This window comes from Centroberyx affinis, unplaced genomic scaffold, assembly GCF_046629955.1.
Source record: "Centroberyx affinis isolate AG114_WGS23_722 - 3 ecotype Tasmania unplaced genomic scaffold, CSIRO-AGI_Caff_v1 ptg000730l_1, whole genome shotgun sequence".
NCBI lineage: Eukaryota > Metazoa > Chordata > Actinopteri > Beryciformes > Berycidae > Centroberyx > Centroberyx affinis.
This window is the reverse complement of record NW_027279345.1, coordinates 107,017-128,905: the sequence shown is the minus strand read 5'-3', so window position 1 is coordinate 128,905 and position 21,889 is coordinate 107,017. Positions and strand designations below refer to the sequence as shown.

The following is a 21,889-nucleotide window of genomic DNA, read 5'->3' as shown; positions in this document are numbered from 1 at the left end:
GTTGTCATGACAACATTATGGAACTCGCTTATCCTAACGTCATTAATTCTCTGAGCTCAAATTAAACGGTAATCAACAGCTCTGGAAGACCGCACCTTTGTAATAGGCTGTAGAATAAAACGTACACTGAGGAGACAATTTATGCTATTTATCCAGACCTGGATAAAGACAGAATAGCCTGATGTACCTAGCCTACATGTTATGTAACTGCTTTAGCAATGTTATTTTTCACTCTTTCTTTTTAAATAAGAAGTTTCATTCAAGTAAATCTATTGCAGACTGGTTTACAAACTGTATTATTATTATTTTCCAAATGGGTACATTTTCAATTAGTGCAATTAAGAAAATATATTTCGTTACATGGCGTTATTAAAAGCAGACTGCAGCAGCTGGTTGACGCACGGTGGAGTCTGTTGGCTCCGACTCACTTTCAGAACAGACACAACTTCACAACATGGGAATATCTGCATTAGCCTACTTTGAACTGATGAAAGAAAAGGGTAAGAACATTACTGTTACCTGTACATCTGAGAACTGAAAGCACTTGCCAATGTGCTGTGAGCGCTATCCGCTGTTTATTTTTTAGACCAGACATGATTAATCAAGGCTGCCTCTGTGATCATACTAGTTTACCATAAAGACGATCAGACCCCGAATAAATGAAAGCCGCTTTTAGATAGATAACAGGTAAGTAGATAACAGCAGTGTACTCTGTGATGATTTCTATAGCCTACTAGTGAGAGCACTAGTTACTTTTAATACTTTTAAGTTACTTTTAATAAAGACTAACTTAGTAAAGTAACTAGTTGCTATTTAGAACTATAGTAACAAAGTAAAGTAACTAGATGAGAGCAAATGACTGAACCTCTGCAATGCATTCTATAATCGCTCTAGTGTTTATCCTTGATTATGAGCAACAGCGTCCAAAATCAAATGATTGATGATGGAATGTTGGTGACTTTGTAGCGATGTCCATCGGGCGATCACAAATCGTTGTACTATAAACTGCCCTTTACAGTATAATGTGGCATTTAAAATATCATATGAGACCGCAATTACCAATGATCCAATCAAAGCATTGATTGAACGAACAATGAGGAGGTGAACGCCTGGAACTAGTTCAAGTGGTGAGGTCAAAATATCAAAAGCGTATGGGTTTGATTTAATGATAAATTCCGCAGTACTTCTCATACATCTGTGCAGATATACAGCACAACAGGTTTAGTAGCTATTTTTTACTCTCTCAGTTATCTGGAAAAAAGTGGCAATGGCTATTCCTTACCTAGCAACAGTTGCTGCCAAGCATTATGGCCTGTATATGAATAGTGGACTAGTGTAATAGCCATACATTCTTCACTATTTGACAGCATCCAGGAGGAAAAAAGGTATGGCTACAAAAGAACTATACAGGACTTCAGCACAGCTCTTTGTGTGGCAGAGACCTGCCTCAGGATGTTGGTGGTTGACGTTTCTTTTTCTGTCACTCCACCTAATCCTGTTCCGCTAATAAGTATCGGAACAAAGCCGGTGTGACACAACATCAAATACCCCTCCCCAAAGAAAATTTCAGCACAGCAAACAATCCTTTTGCTCCTGTATGACATTTTGTTGTTGAAGACAACAAAGCTGTAAAGCAATCTTTGTACAGTGTGTATTCTGTTTGCCATAACAAGGCTTGGCTGTGTGTTTGGCTTGAGATGAGAACACTCTATTCAGTGCAGTGTCACCTGTATACAGAGCAGAGGCCAATTCTACGTGATGCGACTGCCTATATCCTTGTGCGATTTTCTCTCAACATGCCTCCGGTTCCTCATTCTTACCCCACCAGTGCTGTTACGTGCTTATTTCAGCACAGCATTGTGGGATAGTTCTGCATGGGGTATTCCCTGCTTAACCATCCACCCATCTCTGCTTATTGTCATACCGGCTACCAGGAAAGCACTGTGTGTCGACTCGAGGCCACTAGCTGGCTGGCTACTGACAGCTTTTGTAGGATTGCAGAGCACGGCACTGGTAGAGAGTTGCATGCTGCTCCCCCATGTCAGCTAAACTTAGGCGAAACACAAGTCCAGCCTTGGATTGCAAAAAGAGCCTGATGGTACCAGCGAGGGTGGATTGTTGATATAAAGCCAATTTGGTTGTACTGTATCTGCTCTGTATGTAATTATACTCTATGAGGTATATAAATAAATACAATGCAATTGTACTGTCCCATTATAAATCAAATCTTGGGTCTTTTGTTTTTGGAGACAATGTTGCAGTATTTTGTCAGATGAATGAAAAAGTTGGTGAGAATAGTTGATTTCCCTCCTCATAGGAAGATAATGTAAAGACGATGGCAGAAGAGGGAGAGTGGGCATTTTATCATGGAGCTCTATGAGCGTTGGCAGAGATAAAACACTCTTCATGCTGGAGCAGATACCCAAAAACCCTGAGCGTAGGACCAAGTAGCCAAAGCTGCATTGAGGCTTTCATTCCAAAATGCTATATATCCATTTAAGAAAAAAAGAATAATACATATCCAATCCAGTATTACATATGCAATTTGGACAAAAAGTGTCACCCGATGTCCATTGCTCAATATTTAAAAACCATAGACTGCATCCTCTGAAATACCAAAATTTTGTATGCAAAGAGCTCATGATAGAGAATAACTTCAGTAATATTTAATAGAGTTCTACATTCAAGCCAACAATCAGTTTGTCAGAGTAGATGTCACGTTTTCCGAGTGGTGAATATCTCATTTTGGAATGAAGCTCCTCATGTTTCTTCCTTATTTGTGGATATTGTATATTTGATCACTAGTAGCCACAGTAACTTTTCATACTGATGCGGTGTTTGTTCTGTGGCCATATAAGAAGTATCAGAGCCATTGTTTCAAAGGACAAATGTAATACTCCCATGATGCTAATGGCAAATAATGTTTGGTACAGAGAGTTTACAGTGTGATGCATGTAAACTTGTCTAAATTTTTATATGGCTAATGAAATATAAACATATCGATCATGTGTGAAAATATTCATGTCGATATTTTTAATTTCATTTCAAGGAGAATGGAGCGAGTTAAATCTGTAATGTGCCGATACAATTAACCTGCATTAACAGATAAACCCTTTGTACGAGACATATGCCACCTGACAGTAAATTATAGAAAATGAGAGATGAAAGTCTATGCAAAATCGATTGGGCTCTTTTGATGAATGATTAGAAAATAACTATTTACAACACTTGCTTATCTACAACACAGAAACTGTGTCCTCAATAAGAACATGCACAAGTCAAGGACCTTATCAAAACAAACAAAGTTGATTCTTTAAGTAATGTTTGACTTTTTAACACGCTTTCCAAAACAGACCATGGTCAGATCTTCTGTCTTCGCCATCGTACTCAGACTACGAGCATGTAGAAATTAAGGATACATATAATATATACAGATAACAGAACAGATGATAATATTGTACATTTCAATAATATTCCCTGTTTGATTGAAGACTCAGACATTATAGTCTATATATAGGCAGAAACAATTTTCGAAAGCAAACTCTTTAGGAAATTTACATAACTCTCTTCATAAGTTTTGACAAAAGCTCAAGAAATAAAGATATTTCACTCTGCAAATGAATGTATTTATGTAGCTTATACATCCACAAAACTGAATAAGTTTTGCCAGTAATTACAATGATCTCATTGAGTGGATTTAAATTTGCTGCATGGATGTTGTTGAACAAGACATCCATGCAAATCTGTATAAATGAGGTCCCTTAGAAAACTATTAACATCAATTGTGTTTGAGAATTACAAAACAGAAAAAGAGAACCCCCAACACGGTAATACTTTGTTCTGTACACAAACCGTTGCGCTCCCCAGCTTTACACACTAGTACAGTTAGGAATCTCCCTTGTGCTCTCGCAGGCATTTCCGACTCCCCCTGAATGAAAAAAAAAAAAGACAAAAAAAAAATAGAAAAACAACACAAGAAGAAAGTTATTAGTCCAGCGTAGGCACTTCGCTGCCTGTGGAAAAAAAATAACTTCTTTGACATTGACACCTCGTGTTAATTACTGGATTTTCAATGCGCTGCCTTATCAAAAGCTCTTAAGCTGTTAAACGGCATGGAAATTAGACAGTGACCCATTTTAAACCTGTGTCTTTTTCTTTTTTCTAATAATGCTACATTTAGATTCATGTGTGGACATACACATGAAAATAATTATGTTTTAAAAGGGAACAATGCTGAATTCCATTACCAGAGACGACCGTTCCCCTAATCTGTGATGATTTGCTGAACATACAGTACAGCTCCATGAGCACGATTTGAATGGACAACCTCATATTGAACAGAGAAGATGTGAAAGATTAATATCCAGTATGACTGTTTTGGAACTACTACTATTACTTTAATACTGTATTATTTTATTTGGATGTAAAAATTAAGAATATTTTATGAAATATTCCACAGAATGTCACACGTCAGTCACATTCATTTTCACAAGTATTAGCCACCTTTATCATCTTTTTCATTATTACTGACCATTCATTTAAGTAATCCTGTAATAAGTGGTGGTAATAGCCAATGGTTAGAGACACGTAGTAGAAGACGTAAATTAGAAGACTGTGGTTGTACTGGGCAGCTCCCAGATGTAAATAAATGTGTGTGACTTTATGAATATGAAGCAGGGAGATGTGGAAAAAGTCTCACCTGAATAAATAAAGGTTAAATATAATGTATATATAAATGTGGCATTCTCTTCTTATCATGAAATAAATGCTGTACTAAAATGTACAATTTTGAATTTAATGTGCCTCAATCATTTCCACCTCTCTGAAATTCTGTCTGAACTTTTGTCTGATGGGTAAAAAACGAGAACAACAACAAAATCAATCCCCTATAGTAGTTTGAAGCAGTTAACGTCCACTGTATTTGTTTCACTCTACATTTTCCCTCTCATTATGAGTCTCTACCCCTCCTGGGCCGCCATCACATCAAATTGCTAGATGTTTAATGGCTGACAGAGTATACTGAGTGGAGGATCACAGTTTGTATACTAAAGGGAACGATGAGTTGAATAAAAATATTCTGTTGGAAATAAAGTTTAACATTCATGGCATTGGTGCATGTGAATGTGCAAGACTTATTTTCATCTTCTACAACCATTTGGAAGTTCAACACCTGAGGCAGGATCAACTAGACATCCAAAATAATAGCAAGTGAAACCAGCTTCATCAGTCTTGATGTTTGTAAACTATCTCAAAGCTAGATATGAAGCCAAGGATCTCACTTCCCGACCGACTTGTCAGCCTTGCTGTTGTTGATACTGCAAAAAATACTCTGGTACGACTCTGGAAGACTATACAAATTCAAAGTAAGCAGTATCTGGCCAATTTGCTCCTGACAGTCTGTTTTTCTTTTGGTGATTTTGAAATGTTTCTTTTAAACCAGCAGTTTTGTGCCCAGATAGTGTGGTTAAGGCCGCTGCCTCTGTGCCCCTGCTGGCCTAGGATTGAATCCCAAAGGCCCCATGCTGAAGCACATCGGTTTTACTAATAATTCATTGTTCTCAGTACTGCAAGTGTTGCTGGAATATCTGCTTTGCTGCGATCAAAGTCTACCAGAACTTTCTCTCCTGTGTATCCCTCTCTGCTTCCCTACTCCCTGAAAAAATGAAAATGATAAAAGGTGAGTGGACTGTCAATTCTCAGTTTTTAAAAGGAAATAATTCAAATTGAAATTTTGGAATGTGGATTATCTATGAGAGTTTTACTCTTAAATCAGCATAGGTATTCATGTGTAATGAAGCTGTTACAAATGTAAATGATTGGTAATCTATTAAAGTCATGAATCATGTCTCAAATTTGTTGATTGCACTATTCACATTCATTTCAAGGAATTGTCCAAAACTTTGCAATACCTGTAGAAACTGTTCCTACCAAAGACTTTCACACTGGTAATGTCTATACATTTAAACCAATTAAATTAGGTTTTCTGCAGAGCATTTAGACTAATGAGCAGAATATGTTCTTGAATTTTATGCAGGCTCTCCACTTACGTTTGACCCTGGCATCCAGCTCCTTCTCCATGAGTTCTTTGGATGTGGAGAACTCACTCAGAGTGATTTTAGGCGTGCTGTCGCCCTGGCCCACCGAGCCAATCATCTCCTGCTCTTTCTCCTGGTTCACCTCAGCATATATGTTGATCCAGGGTATTTTTCTAAAGATTGGTAAAGAACAGACTGATGATTGATTGATGCTCATATTTTGTTTGGAAATAATCTTCTGTATATCCTGTATCCTGTATATATATATCAGTTTATGTTACATTGATCACATTTTTAACGAAAAATCTAGCTATTTATTGATACACTGGTACCAAAGATTCTGCTTTTTTCATCATAAATCATTATTTTTATTTGAATACTAACTCTGAATGAAGAATTTGTTTCACAACAACTTACAGATAAATATTACAGTACATTGTTATGTTGCCTGGTACTGATATGGGGCTGTTAACTTTCAAAGTTGTCTTGACTATAATTACACCTCAATAACTCATTCATAGTCATAATACATTAATGTTGGTATCTTCTCCCATCTATAAATTATGATACCTAATATACAGCTTTATTTAGTCACTATCCAATTTATTTCAAATTACTATTCATTTTTATTAATTGTTTTGTTTTGTCAACTGTGGGATTTCTTGAAAAATGCATCCTCTTTAGATTAATGGGAAAAAATCCATATCCATAATTAATGACAATTTTTCCATTTCCCGCAGACTTTTTCAAGAGAATCATTTTGAGCATGCATAAATTATTCAGCAAATAACAGCCGAGGCACAGCAACAGCATATTAAACAATTTAATGGCCGTTTCTGAGCATTTCATCGCTGATTGGTGCATGTGCCTCATGCATCAAAAGCATGCTGGAATATGTCTTCAACCTCTAGGAGGACATGTAAAATAGAATTTCTAAACGCATGCCATCAGACCGTCCTCATCTGGCATTATCAAAAATGGATGACATGGTAATGGATATATAGTAGGTTTCTATATGATTCTATGTGCAGTAGGCAGAAGTAATCACAGTGTACCTCTTGAATTTGTAGATGAGAAACACAGCTAGACCCAGGAACACCACTGATAGAAGCATCAGCATGGCCGAACTGCTGTGTCTTGGGTTGGAGTCCACCAAGGGCGCTATGGGAAGAGGGAGATAGGACAGAGGTAATTGTACTGTCATTGAGATGCTGGAAAACCTATATTTAACTGTTTTATGCAGTTTGGCAGAAGAGCGGCCATGGTGTTAAAACATTTCAACTTCAGTGGTTTCTATAGATGTACAAATTGCATTCTGTCTCGTGCGTTTCCCGGCTGCGGATTCACAGCGACAACTCCGGGTCTGACAATAATTCAAAGGCCAAGTTTATTCAGCAGTAAATGAATCCCACTGTGCATTATGGGTAAATGTGAGACAATGATAGTGCATGATGAGAAGTTTGCTTTTGTTTTTAATATCTTGAATGTCTTAAGTTGTGGTGGCGTGAAATTGCTGTTTCTAATGCTTGCCCAAGTAGATGACAGCTGTAAGTAATTCAGACATTTCAGCTTGATTTGAAATGGTTAAATGCACTTTTATTTATTTCAAACAAGAACGCTACCAAAGCAGCAGCTGCACTCACTGTGATTAATGTCATCGTACATGGTTCTGATAATAACTCCTGCACCTTCTCCTTGTGATTTTCAGGAGTGCATTAATGTCTATCATTGAAGGGAAATCACAGTGCATTTTATACCATTTCCAGGCTGTTTCTGGGCCCTTCAGTTCAGAGATGGAGCCGTGTGATGCTTGTGACCTTTCTCAAGCAGCTTGAAGGCTTTCCAGACCTTTTCTTGGGAGGTGAAATATAAAGAGCGATCCAGCTGGCTACACCTCCAATGTCACTGGAGAACAGCACACCGCAGTACGTTGCGGAGCAGCACATGCCAGGCTGTAATACTGAACGCTTTGAGCTATAGACAGCTCACGGCTATATTCCTCCAGGGATTGTGTGGCTAATGGAACCTGCCAAGTATAGAATACACTACAAGATCTGTCCACCAGTGGGATCAGAGAGCTGGGGCCAAATGAGTTCTCGAGGACTAGTGTGTCCTACACTAATGAAAAGTAAAGTCTTGCAGAGACACCACCTTATTGGCAATCAGTGTGCCTCCACGACTCCTGCATTGATTTCATACTCAAAACAGCTATTTGTTTTGTGATGGGGAGCTTTCGGAGGTCTTGAATGTTAAAAAACGTCAGACAAGCGATTAAATCGTCTTTTATCAAGACAGTTTTCAAAACTGAACAGCGTTGTTGACTTTTCAGGCAATTCTGAAGTCTGCATGTGCGCTTAAACCGTACACTGTTCTTTCTCAAGGACTAAATAATCAACATAATTATACTCAGTGTAACACTCATTTTGTGGTTGGATGGCTGTAAAAGAAATAGAACAGATGTTCGGCTCTTGATGGCAGGCATAAAAGATCCCTCGTCTCAAGGAGTTCCACTTAAAATGAAACCCCTCCCATCCTCCCCTGTGTTCTTTCGCCTAGGATGGTGGCAGACTGACATGAATTTTAATTGGTGGACCAAAGAAAAATTCTTGTTGTCAAAACATGGGTATGATGGTTTTATTTCATGACACTTCAAAATAAGAAATATGCAATCCTGGAACATAATTAAATTACCCTTGCAAGTTAATATTTTAGTGCATTTACACATTACAGCAGTTAACTTAATGGCAACATTGGAAGGAGTGGGATCAAGCATTTCTTACCCAGTGTTAACTGTGTGATGTACACAATCACCCTCGCACCAGGCTTGAGCTCGAACTCCACCAAGTTTTGGTTCAGCGCACTTACAATTATTTCAGATACCTGTCAAACAGATCCAACATGGTGCATCTGAGTCAAAGAGCTGCTACAATCACCATCTTTTCTATACACACTCAATGAACTATCCGGTGTAATATGATTTCATGAGCAAATTGTGTACAGTAAAATCCAGTCATGCTCTCCCATACCCGCTCTAGCTCCTCCTCACTCTTTTTCTTGCCCTCTGATTGGTTCTTGTGAGGTAACAGGAAGAGCTCAGCGGCTGTTGGGACACCTGGGAAAACGGCTACCAAGAGCTGCTCCTCTGGGAAATCAGACACCTGTAGCAAGGGACAGTCAGGAATATGCATTAGCTTACAATGTCACACTGTGACAGCTGATTAGTACTGTAAGCTACACATATTAAATACATTAAAATCATGTTCTTAGTGCTGTGTCCATCAAATCATACAATTACAGCAATTACAGCGTTTTGTTTGGTTCTAACTCCCCCCTACAACCTCGTAGGCTGATGTTTAATACTGTACCGTTTACAACCAACTAAGCTACAAAGGACCATTATATAGTAAATATGCAACATAGTATTCTTTATCAGACATCGAAGGATTTCTAGTGAAACATTACTTTTCAATCTTGAGAGAGAACGTAATTATGCACTCTAATTCTAATTCAGGATACCATTGCCCTGTCTGTGAGTCCCTACTGGAGGGTAAGTGGTTGTCTACACTCAACACAATACCTCAGAAAGAAACATTTTCTTCAAGTGGTGGATATCATTTCCCCCTTCAAAAAATATTAGATGCCTTAATATAATGTTATCATTGTATCATTTTTTTCCCTTTTTTTCCAGTAGTTATTGGGACTCATAAAAGTACAATTCAAAAGCCTCAGCAACAAATTTAATAAGCAGTTCGATGAAGAAGGAGGGAAATGGAAACGTTCAAATTATGTCCAAGTCAATGAAGTCTTCACAAACAATAGATAATAATCTGGTTATTAATGGATTTTCCAGCTTCATCTCAACCTCCTAAGTTGTCAAAAGCTTATTATTCTTCTTTTGATTAAAAATCCCCAAATGTTTGTCTTTTTGTTTTCAGAACAGCAGATTTTTTTTTTCTCAACAGCCTTTACCCACTTTATACAAGCAAGGCAGGCAGAGCCTGGGTGGTGATCAGTCTTCATTTAAGAGCCTGTGATGTTTTTATGTTTTCTCTGTGGCCTGGGTGGACAATGGAGTGGGTATAGCCAAAGCACATCAATTATCAAGCACAGAAATCACTATTTGAGTAGCAAAGTAGTGGACAAATGATAGCCGGGGCACGACTCGCAATGAGAGAAGGGGCGGCAGAGGGGGAGATAAAGTGAATAGGATGGAAGGGCAGGAGAGGCAATAGCCCCTGGAAGAAAAAAAAAAAAATCAATACACTCAGACCATGTTTGCTCTCATTGCGATCAGTCATTAGTTTAAAAAGCTGTCTGGCTGCTTGAGAGTGCTCCCTTTTGATGCCCCACGAACTCATTGCTGGATTAAAAGTCCGATTGGGGTTGCGTGCAAGAGGAGAGGTGAGTCACTCGCTGAGGACGAGGGCGCCCACTGCGGGGACGCCCGGCTCAATTTGGTTTCATCCATAGATTTCAGAGTGCAGCATTTTATGAGTTTACCATTTGAAGAAGATGAGCTCTGGAGGGATTCACCAAAGAAATGCAACCATTTGCATACAAACCGGAATAATAGGACACATTGAAGGGGATTGCATTTGTAAACATGCATATTTCCGGCACGCACAGCTCAATTTTTCTTCAAGATACATTTTTTGGCAATTCCATATGAAATTTATTTCATATGAAAATTATGCAGTACTTTTTTAACATAATGAAATAAGAGGATAGATCAAATTATCTCTGGAGCTAGCTACAGTGCTAGATTGACCATGCACAGACTGGATGAGAGAGTACATTTTTGTGTCTTTGGGAAGCAAGGAGGACATGATAGCTCGGGGGGTGCATTAACCTGGGAGGGAAGCTACTGTATGGGGAGTATGAACATATTAAACTATGAGTTTGCTGAGAAACGCTGCTGGAATGCAAGAGGGGGGCGTCTGAAGAGATAGACAGAATGGAATGAAATAACCTCCATTACTGAACCTGCATTCAGGACTGCTAGTGCAGAGCTGAAATGAGCCTAGGTGAAGAGTGCAAATTCATGACTTCAAAGATTCAGCAACAGGTCGACATGGCGAGACACCTCAGTTAAATGGACCTTGACTTTAATTGCAAGCTGTTGCCCCTCTCATCTCCTCATTTTATTGTTGGGGAGTTGTTTACCACGTCGAGAAGCCATCAGTTATGGACTAGGTTCCGTCTTGAGGAATTGATCGTCAACCATAACAAAATACAAAAAAAAAAAAAAAAAAACCCTCATGACACTGCTTGTACGATGATTTTTCTCTGGAAATGAAGTCTGTGTCAGCTCCGAGCCTCGCTAGGATAAATAGAATCTACAGTCCATTCACATGGATAGTGGTTGCCCTGAATAGGCAGATATCAAAAATGATATGTAACATGGTGATCTGAAAAGAAGACAACAACAAAGAGAGACACATCAACCCGTGTAACTCAAAGGTAATAGAATAAAAAAGCCCATATTGGAACTGCCAACATTTTCACCTAATGTTCCAGTTTAATATTTCAACTCAAGGGAGATGCTATAACACTGTGCTGAACTCAGGGACAAAAACTACTAACATTCTTTTTGACACTACTAGTTTTTAGCTTTACAGCTTCAAATGCTGAGTTTTAATATGATTTGTGCCGTAACTTAAGAACAACTCATGGACCATTTGCTAAACTGCCCACTTCACAAATAAAGTTAAAATAAGCTTATGTGTCCTGCATACATTGCTTTTGAAAGTTATCTGCAGAATCATTTGCTACATTTACATATATATATACATACATTTTTATATGTGTAGTGAGAAAATCATTGTTCTGTCAGTGTTCCTGTTTTCATGCAGTCTTTCACACTGCAATTACAGATTCAATACATCAATCACTTCCTCCACTAACAGCTACTCACAGTGTTAGTCATTGCTGTGCTGTCATAACTAAACAAAACTATAATATCATATTGTTCACATACCATTTACTGTATGGTCTCCCCTTGTAACCTTTCTGAGTTAATTTCGAGTTAATTAGCTGAGATACAAGATGTGAAAAGTGGATGTGAATGCTTTGAGTTTATTTCCAAAATGCAACATATCCAAAACATGTACTTGAAATTCCAAAAAAATAGAGGATCCAGTCTGTAAATGTAATCATTCTGTTAACTATTGACCTACAGTTACCTTCTGTCCTTTAAGAAATACCAAGATCTATTTTAAGGTTGTCAATCATTTCCTAAGATTGCATGACACTTTTTTTGAAGAGGTAGATTTTTGGAACAAAACTCCTCACATATCACAACTCAACATGTTCACAAGATAATGGAGAATTTTTGCAACTGAAAACTTTAATATGCGATAGACTAGTGCGTACAGCCCAGAATCTATTCGGTCAAATACATTTTAGGCACATCTACAGAGATTCCACTGGAGTATAACTTCTATGTTTACAAGCATTACTAAAGTAAACAAACTTTATATGGCTTCAGAATACATCAGCAGTCCAGTTGATCAATTTGAGAGTGAAGATGGTGAGAGTTTCAGCAGGGGGTGTTAATATATATATAATATTGATTCAGTGAAAAATGCCCTACATTAGGGCATGTAACAACGGATTATGTAATAACACTGCATTATGTAATAACTCGACAAAATGTAATACATTTTCACTTCATTATGTAATAACACCCGCATTTTGTAATAATCTGCCATATTTTGTAATACACAGCCTGAACGCATTATGTAATAAATTTCCCCGTATTTTGTAATAAATTATTACATGTTGCGGTGGTTATTACAAAATATGGGAGTTGCACTTTTTTTTTGATGAAAATGTAATAATATGGTGCATTATGTAATAACCAACCAAAATGGATGTCTTCATTCATAAAAATCGTTATAACATTATAACAACAATGTTTATTTTATGCATTCTAGCATGAATCATACTGACTCAAAATTCATTTTAAAAAGATACTATTAGTTCAGTAAATTAGTAGTATCTTTCATTGGTCAAAACTACATTAAGTGTCACTGTATTCCTTAGCTTAATAGAAACTGTACTTGAGGGTTCATAGAATTTGAGTAATTAAGTGAAAAACAACCACAGCATATAGCCTAACAACACACTGATTTGCAGTGGATTTCTAATATACAAACAGTCCAGTTTTAACTTGCAAAAACTACATCATGTAGCCACGATAGAAAGAACCATAGATGGTTATTACATAATGCACTGTATTATTACATTTTCATCATAAAAAAAGTGCAACTCCCGCATTTTGTAATAACCACCGCAATATGTAATAATTTATTACAAAATGCGGGGAAATGTTTAAATATTGCGTTCGGGCTGTGTATTACAAAATGCGACAGATTATTACAAAATGCAGGTGTTATTACATAATGAAGTGAAAATGTATTACATTTTGTCGAGTTATTACATAATGCGGTGTTATTACATAATGCGTTGTTACACGGCAGTAATGTGAAATCGATTTGTTAATTTGACCTAAAAACTTAAATATTAACAAAGCAACTTACAATGTTAAGGCAGCTAGGAACATTTTTTTTTGTGAGTGAGGCACTTCACTCACTCAAGTTCATCACGCTGTAGTACAAACCATGTTCTACAAATCAAATCTTTATTGAGTAGTATCTAATGAGTACAAAATAAGTAAAAGTAAAAGTTGTATCATTGTGAATTGTTTTCACAGAATCCTCTCCTCTTAACCCAGTTAATTCCGATAACGTCTCGCGACAGGAAAACACGACTGAATGACTTGTATAAAATCAATTGTCTCCAAAGCATGAACATGAATCCGGGGTATTTGTAACATAACCTTCACCCACCGAAACATTCCTCTAAAAGCGCCCACCCTCGGCTCCACCGTTCAATACGGCTCACAAGATGGCCAAGAGCACAGCACCACCAAACGCAGGACGCTATTCATGAGCTGTGAATGGGGAGATGAGTAGCACTTAACATGATGTGTGAGCTTCCCACACACAGCGAGGGCACTTGCACCCCTCCTACATTCGAGTATGCTTAAAAACACATACACACACACACACACACAGATACACAGACTGACAGATCCCCATACACTACTACCTCTTCATCCCCCCCTCCGATGCTAATTTTGAAACTCTGAGTGCATCTTACTGGTGACTTTTGAAAATAAGGAATCAGCGCTCATCAAGCCGTCTTGGGAGAGGCAGCGGCGGCCTCTTCGCACCTGTGTGATAATGAATCACACGGTGGCCCGAGGGCGTTCGCTTGCCGCACCAAAGAGCTGAGCGGATTGGGCAGCAGAGGTAAGAAGAAGGGGAGGAAAAATATTTGAGAGAAAGTCAGGAGAGAAAGCGCGAGAGAGAGAGAGAGAGAGAGAGATACAGTGACAGAGAGGAGAAGGGGAGAAGGAGAGAGACAGGGGGAAGGACAGAGGAAATGAAAATCACTCACTTGGAGCAGAGCCTTCTTAATTACTCTCCCCACATCCTGCCTCCACTCGGGTATGTCGGGGTTGAACTCGTCCAGATTAGGGGAGAAAGATAAAAGTAGCGATTTGAAGAATTCTGTCGAGGAGAGTCAGGGGGGAGAATCACCCATTAATTCAGTCAGATCCCGGGGCATTATTCTCAGGGATCTTTGCCAACTGTCATTTTGCTCAAGTTGAGTTTCAGGTAGTTAACGCTCTTGATGAAAAGAAGAGGCTTTCATATATCCCCTACACTTCCCTTTGGCTAAATGTACCAGACGTACTCCTAGATAATTAGAAAATGTCACTGCTATACACCAACACATCCGCTGGTAATAAATCATTGCGTTTTACAATTACTTGCTGCTAGATTAGTTCATTTCAAATAAAGACATATTTTCTTCAGAGGTAGAAAGAGTAATGGAATACTTTGCTTAAGTAGAAGTGCCCTCACTTCAGAAAAAATGTACTTGTCCAGAATATTACTCAAAGACAGTACATGGGTAGTTCATTAAAACTTAGTCAAGTATTTAGCGACTTTTCAATTTAAAATATGAAGATTTCGTACGTGTTTTAAAAACTATGGGTTGAAGTAAATAGAGAAAAGAGAGAGAGTAGAGACTTCATAAGAAAAGGCAAGGAATCCACACACTTCTTTAAATCAAAAAGACTAAGAAGGAGGCCAAAAAAGTCTTTTCAAGGCATTTATGCTCTGTAAAAGACAGTCACATCACTGTCTTTTACCTATATAAGGGGTACTGATATTGGAACGGGTAAAACACTGATGAAGATGTAGTATCGAAACATTTGTCTGTAATCACACTTTTTGCTAATTTTTAGTGAGCAGAGCATGACTTAATAAATGCCTTGAAAATACCTTTTCGGCCTCCTCCTTAGTGTTTTTGATTTTAAGTAGTGTGCGGATTCCTTGCCTTTTCTTATGAAGTCTCTTCTAATTGGAATCTACTCCACCACTAAAGGACTAAGCAGAGGCACAACAGTTTTGAAGTAAATAGTACACACTTCTGTTAGTACTTGAAAAAGTCAAGTACTTAAAGTAAGCTAAAAACTATTCAATCAAGGGGTAATGGGTGTAGTAGAGCAGTCCAGCAAAAATACTAGTCCACCTCTGTTTTTCATCATGAGCAGGTATTTCAGAGCAGAGCTGGAGAACTAGCACTGACCTTGGACTGCTATGGTCTTGGTGTCCTGCAGTATGGTGTTGGCAGAAGACACTTGGACTGTGATGGTGTGCATGCCCTCACTGGGGAAGGTGTAAGAGATGCTCCCGTCCAACGATATCACCGGCTGCAAGCACAGCAGGTACAAGATCAATTTATTACATATCCATTTAACATCTACAGAAAATCAGAGTTTAGAAGAAACTTTTGGAGGGTCAAATAACTTGGAACAGCGGTATGAAACTTAGTATGAAAAGGATATTGAAACAAATCTATACAACTAACACTAAAAATACTAAGAATAATAAACAATAAGAATAAAACTGCTTTACAAAAATAATAATGCATAAAAGGCAACATAGCAAGCAATAAAAATGAGACAAAAATGTCCATTAATGAGCTCTGCCCTGGAAAAATTACCTCAGTGTTGTTGCCTAACCACCAGAAGTAGGTGACAGTGCGCGAGTGGCTGGGCCAGACCACCGCTGTGATGTTCACTTCCTTGTTCCTTATGACCACGAAGGGGGCAAGAAGTTGGACGTGCTCCACTGGACCTGAGAAGAAACACCGCAGAGGGTTGGACGTCACGCGTGGGCACAAGTAATGAGGCCTCCATGTGAACGGGGTACTGATCCAAATAAAAAAAAAAACAATCCAATATGCGAGATCACACATCCCATATACAGGGGGAGTACAGCTGCTCCCGATGATAGAAACACTGCAAACAACGTGTGGTTGATACGTCAGTGGAGTTTTGAATATTACATCTTGAATCTAGACTGCACCAATGCATCCTATCCTTTTATAATAGGCAGCAGGGTGGGTGATTACATAGCCATCCTTTCAGCTGGACTTCAAGCCCCTGTATCAGCAAGGCTTCACCCTCCTGAGGTGTTTTCGACCAATACACAGAGGGATGTATTTACTAAGAGGTGAGCTAATTACTACTGTGTGCGAAATCTTAACGAGCGCAGCTTTCTCCAGCTTAGCACCTGATTTATTAACAGCACAATATGCACTTAATGCAATTCAAGTCACAGTTTTCCAACTGGAATACCTGAGGCACAACGTTAAGTACTGAGTATGCATGTCTACCAGGAGAAATGTGTATGGCAAGCCGGTTTAACACTGCGCAGGGGAGAGCGCAGACTGTGATGCCCCACTGTAGCTGAGCCAGAGGCCAAGAGATGAGGCCCTGCCAGATGTTTTGTCATTGCGGGCATGGCATGACTTGGTCTTGGTCCGAGGTTCCAGTTAGTTTTTTAATCCGTCAAGCAGTGATAAAATAATGTCATTATTATTATTTATGATAATCATAAATATAACTTGGCAATCTATAATCTAATTTCATCTCATCCTTGGACAATTGAAAGAGCAATTTTCTAATGGACCACTTTCCCTCTCTTATTTGTCATCTTCTCTGCCAGTTGGGCTTTGAACAAATAACCCAGCAGCCATGGCTTTCTCAGGGTGAGAAGTTGGGATGTCCTTCCTCTGGCGTTAAATACCATGTATAATTATGCATGGTTTGATTTAGTAAATTGATGGAAGTGATCCATTTCAATAATCTCTTCCTCCATTGCCACTTCTCAAAATCCATATTAATTGGGTCAAACATGGTAAAAGTCTCCTGCGAAGTGTCCACGTCCAAAATGCTTGTGTGCAACTGCATTAACGGCACCATAAACACTTCATAAATACGACCCTGAATCCCTGCCAGCTCCAGGGCCACCGCTCTGTAGCTGAGCCTGACCTCTGACCTCCACTCTGAAGGGGTCGAGCTTGATGCGCTTTGACCACATGGTCTTTGTCAAAGGCTTGGTCACTGCAGTCTTTAGTTCTTGTACCCATACATGCGATATGTGACCTGATCCTGCATTCAAGTGGTGTTGGATTCACGGTCTGAGCGAGTTTCCGACCAGGAGCTGCCACATGAACACCTTATTACATCGGATGATCAAGTTGGAGAAATCGGGATTGTAGATGCAGCACAAATTGGCCAAGTTGTGACGTAATTGCTCTTTCCAACATGGCTGAACAGAGCACAGAGTCGTACGTGAACGTAAGAAATTTGATACAATAAAGCCGAAAATGAACCACAAGTACAAATTTAGAAGACATGGTATTCCTTGATACGGCATTCAATTTCCATTTCAAATGTGGTATTTACATTCATAATCCCCTGAAATGGCTGAAGATTGCTTGCTAGCTAGGCTATCGCTACCTTGATTGCTAATGTTAGTCTGGAAGACTGGCAATGTGTGTAAACAGTTGAGGAAACGTTCTCCAATTTTCCGACCATAAAGCACGTGAACGCAAACTACTCAGATTGCCGAGTTGGGACGTATTCCCAACTCTGAGAAAAGTACGACCCGACATCACTTGTCTGCAGGGCAATCACAAACACAGAAGGGTATTTAGGCTCGGAAAAGGAATGGAAGACTCAAAAGATAACATGCCAGAATCACATCCATAAACCATGGGTTTAATTCTGGGAGCTGAAGCTTTGGTGCAGAGTCAATATCTGTGCAGGGTTTTGCTCCAGCTCAGTGTTAACACATTTGATTTATATGCCTACCTAATAGCAAATTCATTCCCAGGACTTGATTACCAAAAAGGTTTGGCCTGAGTAATTTAAAAATGATCAATAAATTGTCATCTATACAGCATAATACAGTGACAGCAAAAATTCCATAGCTTCGATGGGTCTTCATGGGTCTGTATCTGTGATGGGTTTGAAAATTATTTGACCTAAGACGGTACCATTCTAACATAGAAATGTGTTGACGCTATCATGTATTTTTTTTTGACGTGATACCTTCTGGGTAATACTGTGCTCCTCCCTACTAAGAACCTAATAGGAGCTGACAGGGGTCTAGGTGGCATTACAGTAATCTCAGGGCTAAAGTTTCCCACAGCAGGCAGATGTAATACAGTATTTTCACGGGAAAACTCCAGCTAAAGGTTTGTGTAGTGCTGTGGTCTGGCGTGTTCGTCTCGCCGAGGCTTCTGTTAACTCTCATCCTCTTTAACCGGAACTAATCTTTATCCCCACTTTTAGACGCTCAGTTTGTGTGAGTGTGTGTGTGTGTGTGTGTGTGAGAGAGTGTGTGCGAAAGAGAGAGAGACAGAGAGACACTCATTTGGTATTAAATATGCTCAGCTGAGAAATCATTGTAGTACTTTTTGGCATTTCACTAAAAGCGTCGCCTGCACTGTGAAATATATCCCGGCCAAAATTATTGCCATCAAAAATGTAAATAGAAAGAATACACTGACACATCAGAATTAAAATGGACTGAACAAACTGATGAAAGGGCTCCTCACAATTAAAACCAGGACACAATTCAGTACATGCTGAAAGGAGCTTGCATAATTCCTCAGAAACTTTTAAGATACAGTGTTGTATTGCTGCCTGAATGGAGCTGAAAAGTGCATAAAGACTATAATTTGCTGTGTGTTGCTGCATGTTGCCTGAAAACCTCCTTCACTTTTAAATGAGGCATTTTTCTGGTGGTGTATCCTCAGATAACTGGCAATTAGCTGTGGCCTTGAAGGTCCACATCTCAATCTCTGTTTCTGCCCGCGGTGAAGCCTTGCATAAGCAAGTTTGTGATGACCTTTCCCCCAAAGATGCTTCACCATATTATTTGTGTTTATCCCAGCTGCTGTATTACATAATGGTGTGCATAGGTCGGTACAGCTCATTTCAGATTAGTTTAGCGTGGATCAACAGCGTGACTATCATTCAGCTGTGCCCACTTTACCGCTGGAGGTACTGTAGGTGTCACGTACAGTACCTTATACACACACAGGTTATTAAAAATTCATATAGATTTGTTATGTGGTTCTTTCCTTACTGCTGCTGTCAGGTTAAAACCTTCTCAGCTCCAAAATCACCACTTTGAATTTAGAAAAACAGCCTTATTTTCTAATTGCTGAGCAGGTATTTTTTATTATTACACAATGGGTTTTGAAATTATTTTGTAAACCCAGGGGTTACAAAAAATCCTCAACCCATTTGGTATTATGCAATCCTGCATTTCAAACAAAACATGAAAATCATCATCACCTAACTGGATTAACGAGGTTTTAACTCGACAGCAGCTGCGTGCAGATTTGTCTGAACAATGTGGGCACATACATGTGACATGCAGGTACAACGTTGTGGTGTCGTAACCCAGGGTGTTCTCTGCTAGGGCTGTGACACGGAATATTCCAGCAGACTTGTAGACATGTTTGATCCCTTCCTCAGTCCAGCTCAGGTTGGAGTAGGACACGGCTGTGCCGTCGCCAAAATCCAGCTGGATGTTGGTCCTTATAGAGTCGCCCTGAAACACAGCAGAACAGGTTTCCAGTCAGTTTTGAATACACCTAGTATAAGTCTCAAGAATCGTAGGCTACAATGAATTACATTACAAAGAAGAAGAATCCAAACATTATCATCAGCGTTATTGTCAATAGCATGACATTTGTGGACCGCCATCTACAGTAAGTGGTCTCACTAGGACTAAATGAACTGTGAAAATGAAATACATACACACACACATATGAATACTAGAGGTGCAGCAGGTGTTGAGTGCAGTGCCACCCAGAAGCTAGGAACCAAAACCCAACAGGTACAGTAAGAAACAGAGAGAGAGAGATACAGGCTGGCGTCATTTTTTGCTTTGCTTTTGTCACTAGTTACTGTTGTGATACTTCTACATTAGCATGCAGCCTGTGTGAGTGTGTGAAGACAAGAGGAAGAAAAATGAAACAGAAATACAGACAGACACATCGTGGCAGGTGTGCGAGTCAATGAATCGTCTGCTGACATCCATACACAAACACATGCATATTCAGGACTTCTGTGTGAGTGTGTGTGTGTGTGTGTGCCTTCCTGAGAGAGAGAACAGAAACAGAGAAAATACTGTATGCGTGTGACAGTTAGTGTGCACATGTGCATCTGTGTACATGCATCCATGCCACCATGTTTGCATTTGTGTGGTGTGCGGTGTGTGGTGTGCGAGTCTTCAGCTGCCTGTGCGATTTCCTCTGGGAATTACATCTGGCACTTTCCTAGGATCAGCACACAGCGCAAGTGTTGGTGGCTCCAGCTGCCACAGCGACCAAATCTGTGCTTATCCCCCAGGCCTGCGAGCGAAAACTCCCAACCTCCCTCTGGCACATTGTAACGCAATGCTACTGGGATCGTCATTTGTAACACTGCATTAGCATGCCGGCTCCGCCAAAACGCACAATAACAAAATGCTTAAACCCATTGTTTATTTTCTTCTAGCTCTCTCGTTCCTTCCATCACTTGCTAGCTCCGTCCCTTCTTTGTGTGCTTTGGAGTGTGAAAACATGGGAGGTTTGGTTGAGTGTATGGGGGTGGCTTTCTGTCACTTTGCCTGGAAAATTATATCTTGGATAAGTGACTGGAGAGAATAGAGAATAGCTAAGAACAGGGTTTTACAGTGCAGGCATTGTTGGGAGCCATAATGACCTGGCAAGCGAACAAGATTACGGCTTGGTGGCGCCAATGTCACTCAGCCCCTCTTGGTGTCCGCTGTCCGTTCTCTGTTCGGCTACTTCTCTATCAGGCACGATGGGATTCGCTAATCTGCATGAGACTGATGCTCGCCCGTCTGGCTAAATGTCACTCTTTGTGTCTGCGTATCTCCCAGGGCGGAGCAGATCCAAACACATTATGGCTGGAGTCTTGAGGCTGGGCCATCAGTGTTGGTGTGCAACAAAGACACCGTTGTACGGATTGACTGGGGTTTGCATACACAAGGCCAACATTTGTTCAGGTGGATGTCACACCTGAACCCTAAGTGCCAATGTGATGAGTGAGAGCTCAAAAGTGTGTAGGCTTTAGTATTTCTGCAATGAAGGTACATTTTTAAACCTACTGTAATTTTTCGTCAACTCTATGATTGTAAACCAGAAGTATTTATTCTTTGGTACTTTTTGTGACAGAGGATCATAAGAGATACCACAGAAGTAAACTTTAAAACTTTGATATCTTTCACATGCTGTATAATTAAATCTAATTGTCCCAAAAATGTCTGTGCTTTGATTTTATTATGACAGATTTTGATTTGATATTGCTTAATATGAAGAGCCAGTACACCAGATTTTGGTCCAGAAACTTGCATGACACAATTGTAAGACATTTAAAAAAAAAAAACAACACAAAATTGTTGTTT

General features: G+C 39.4%; 1 protein-coding gene across 1 annotated transcript in view; it reads right to left on the bottom strand.

Annotated features, from left to right (window-relative positions):
- Positions 1-3,768: 3,768 nt before the first annotated feature.
- sorcs3a (sortilin related VPS10 domain containing receptor 3a) overlaps positions 3,769-21,889 on the bottom strand; it is a 67,560-nt gene continuing 49,439 nt past the window's right edge. The window contains exons 17-25 of the mRNA XM_071519747.1: positions 19,840-20,026; positions 16,116-16,249; positions 15,699-15,822; positions 14,499-14,611; positions 9,062-9,193; positions 8,816-8,915; positions 7,091-7,196; positions 6,048-6,208; positions 3,769-3,928 (exon numbers count right to left, since the gene is read on the bottom strand). Of these exons, the coding sequence (XP_071375848.1) occupies positions 3,870-3,928; positions 6,048-6,208; positions 7,091-7,196; positions 8,816-8,915; positions 9,062-9,193; positions 14,499-14,611; positions 15,699-15,822; positions 16,116-16,249; positions 19,840-20,026 (1,116 nt within the window). The 3' untranslated portion in view covers positions 3,769-3,869. The remainder of the gene's footprint in view (positions 3,929-6,047; positions 6,209-7,090; positions 7,197-8,815; positions 8,916-9,061; positions 9,194-14,498; positions 14,612-15,698; positions 15,823-16,115; positions 16,250-19,839; positions 20,027-21,889) is intronic.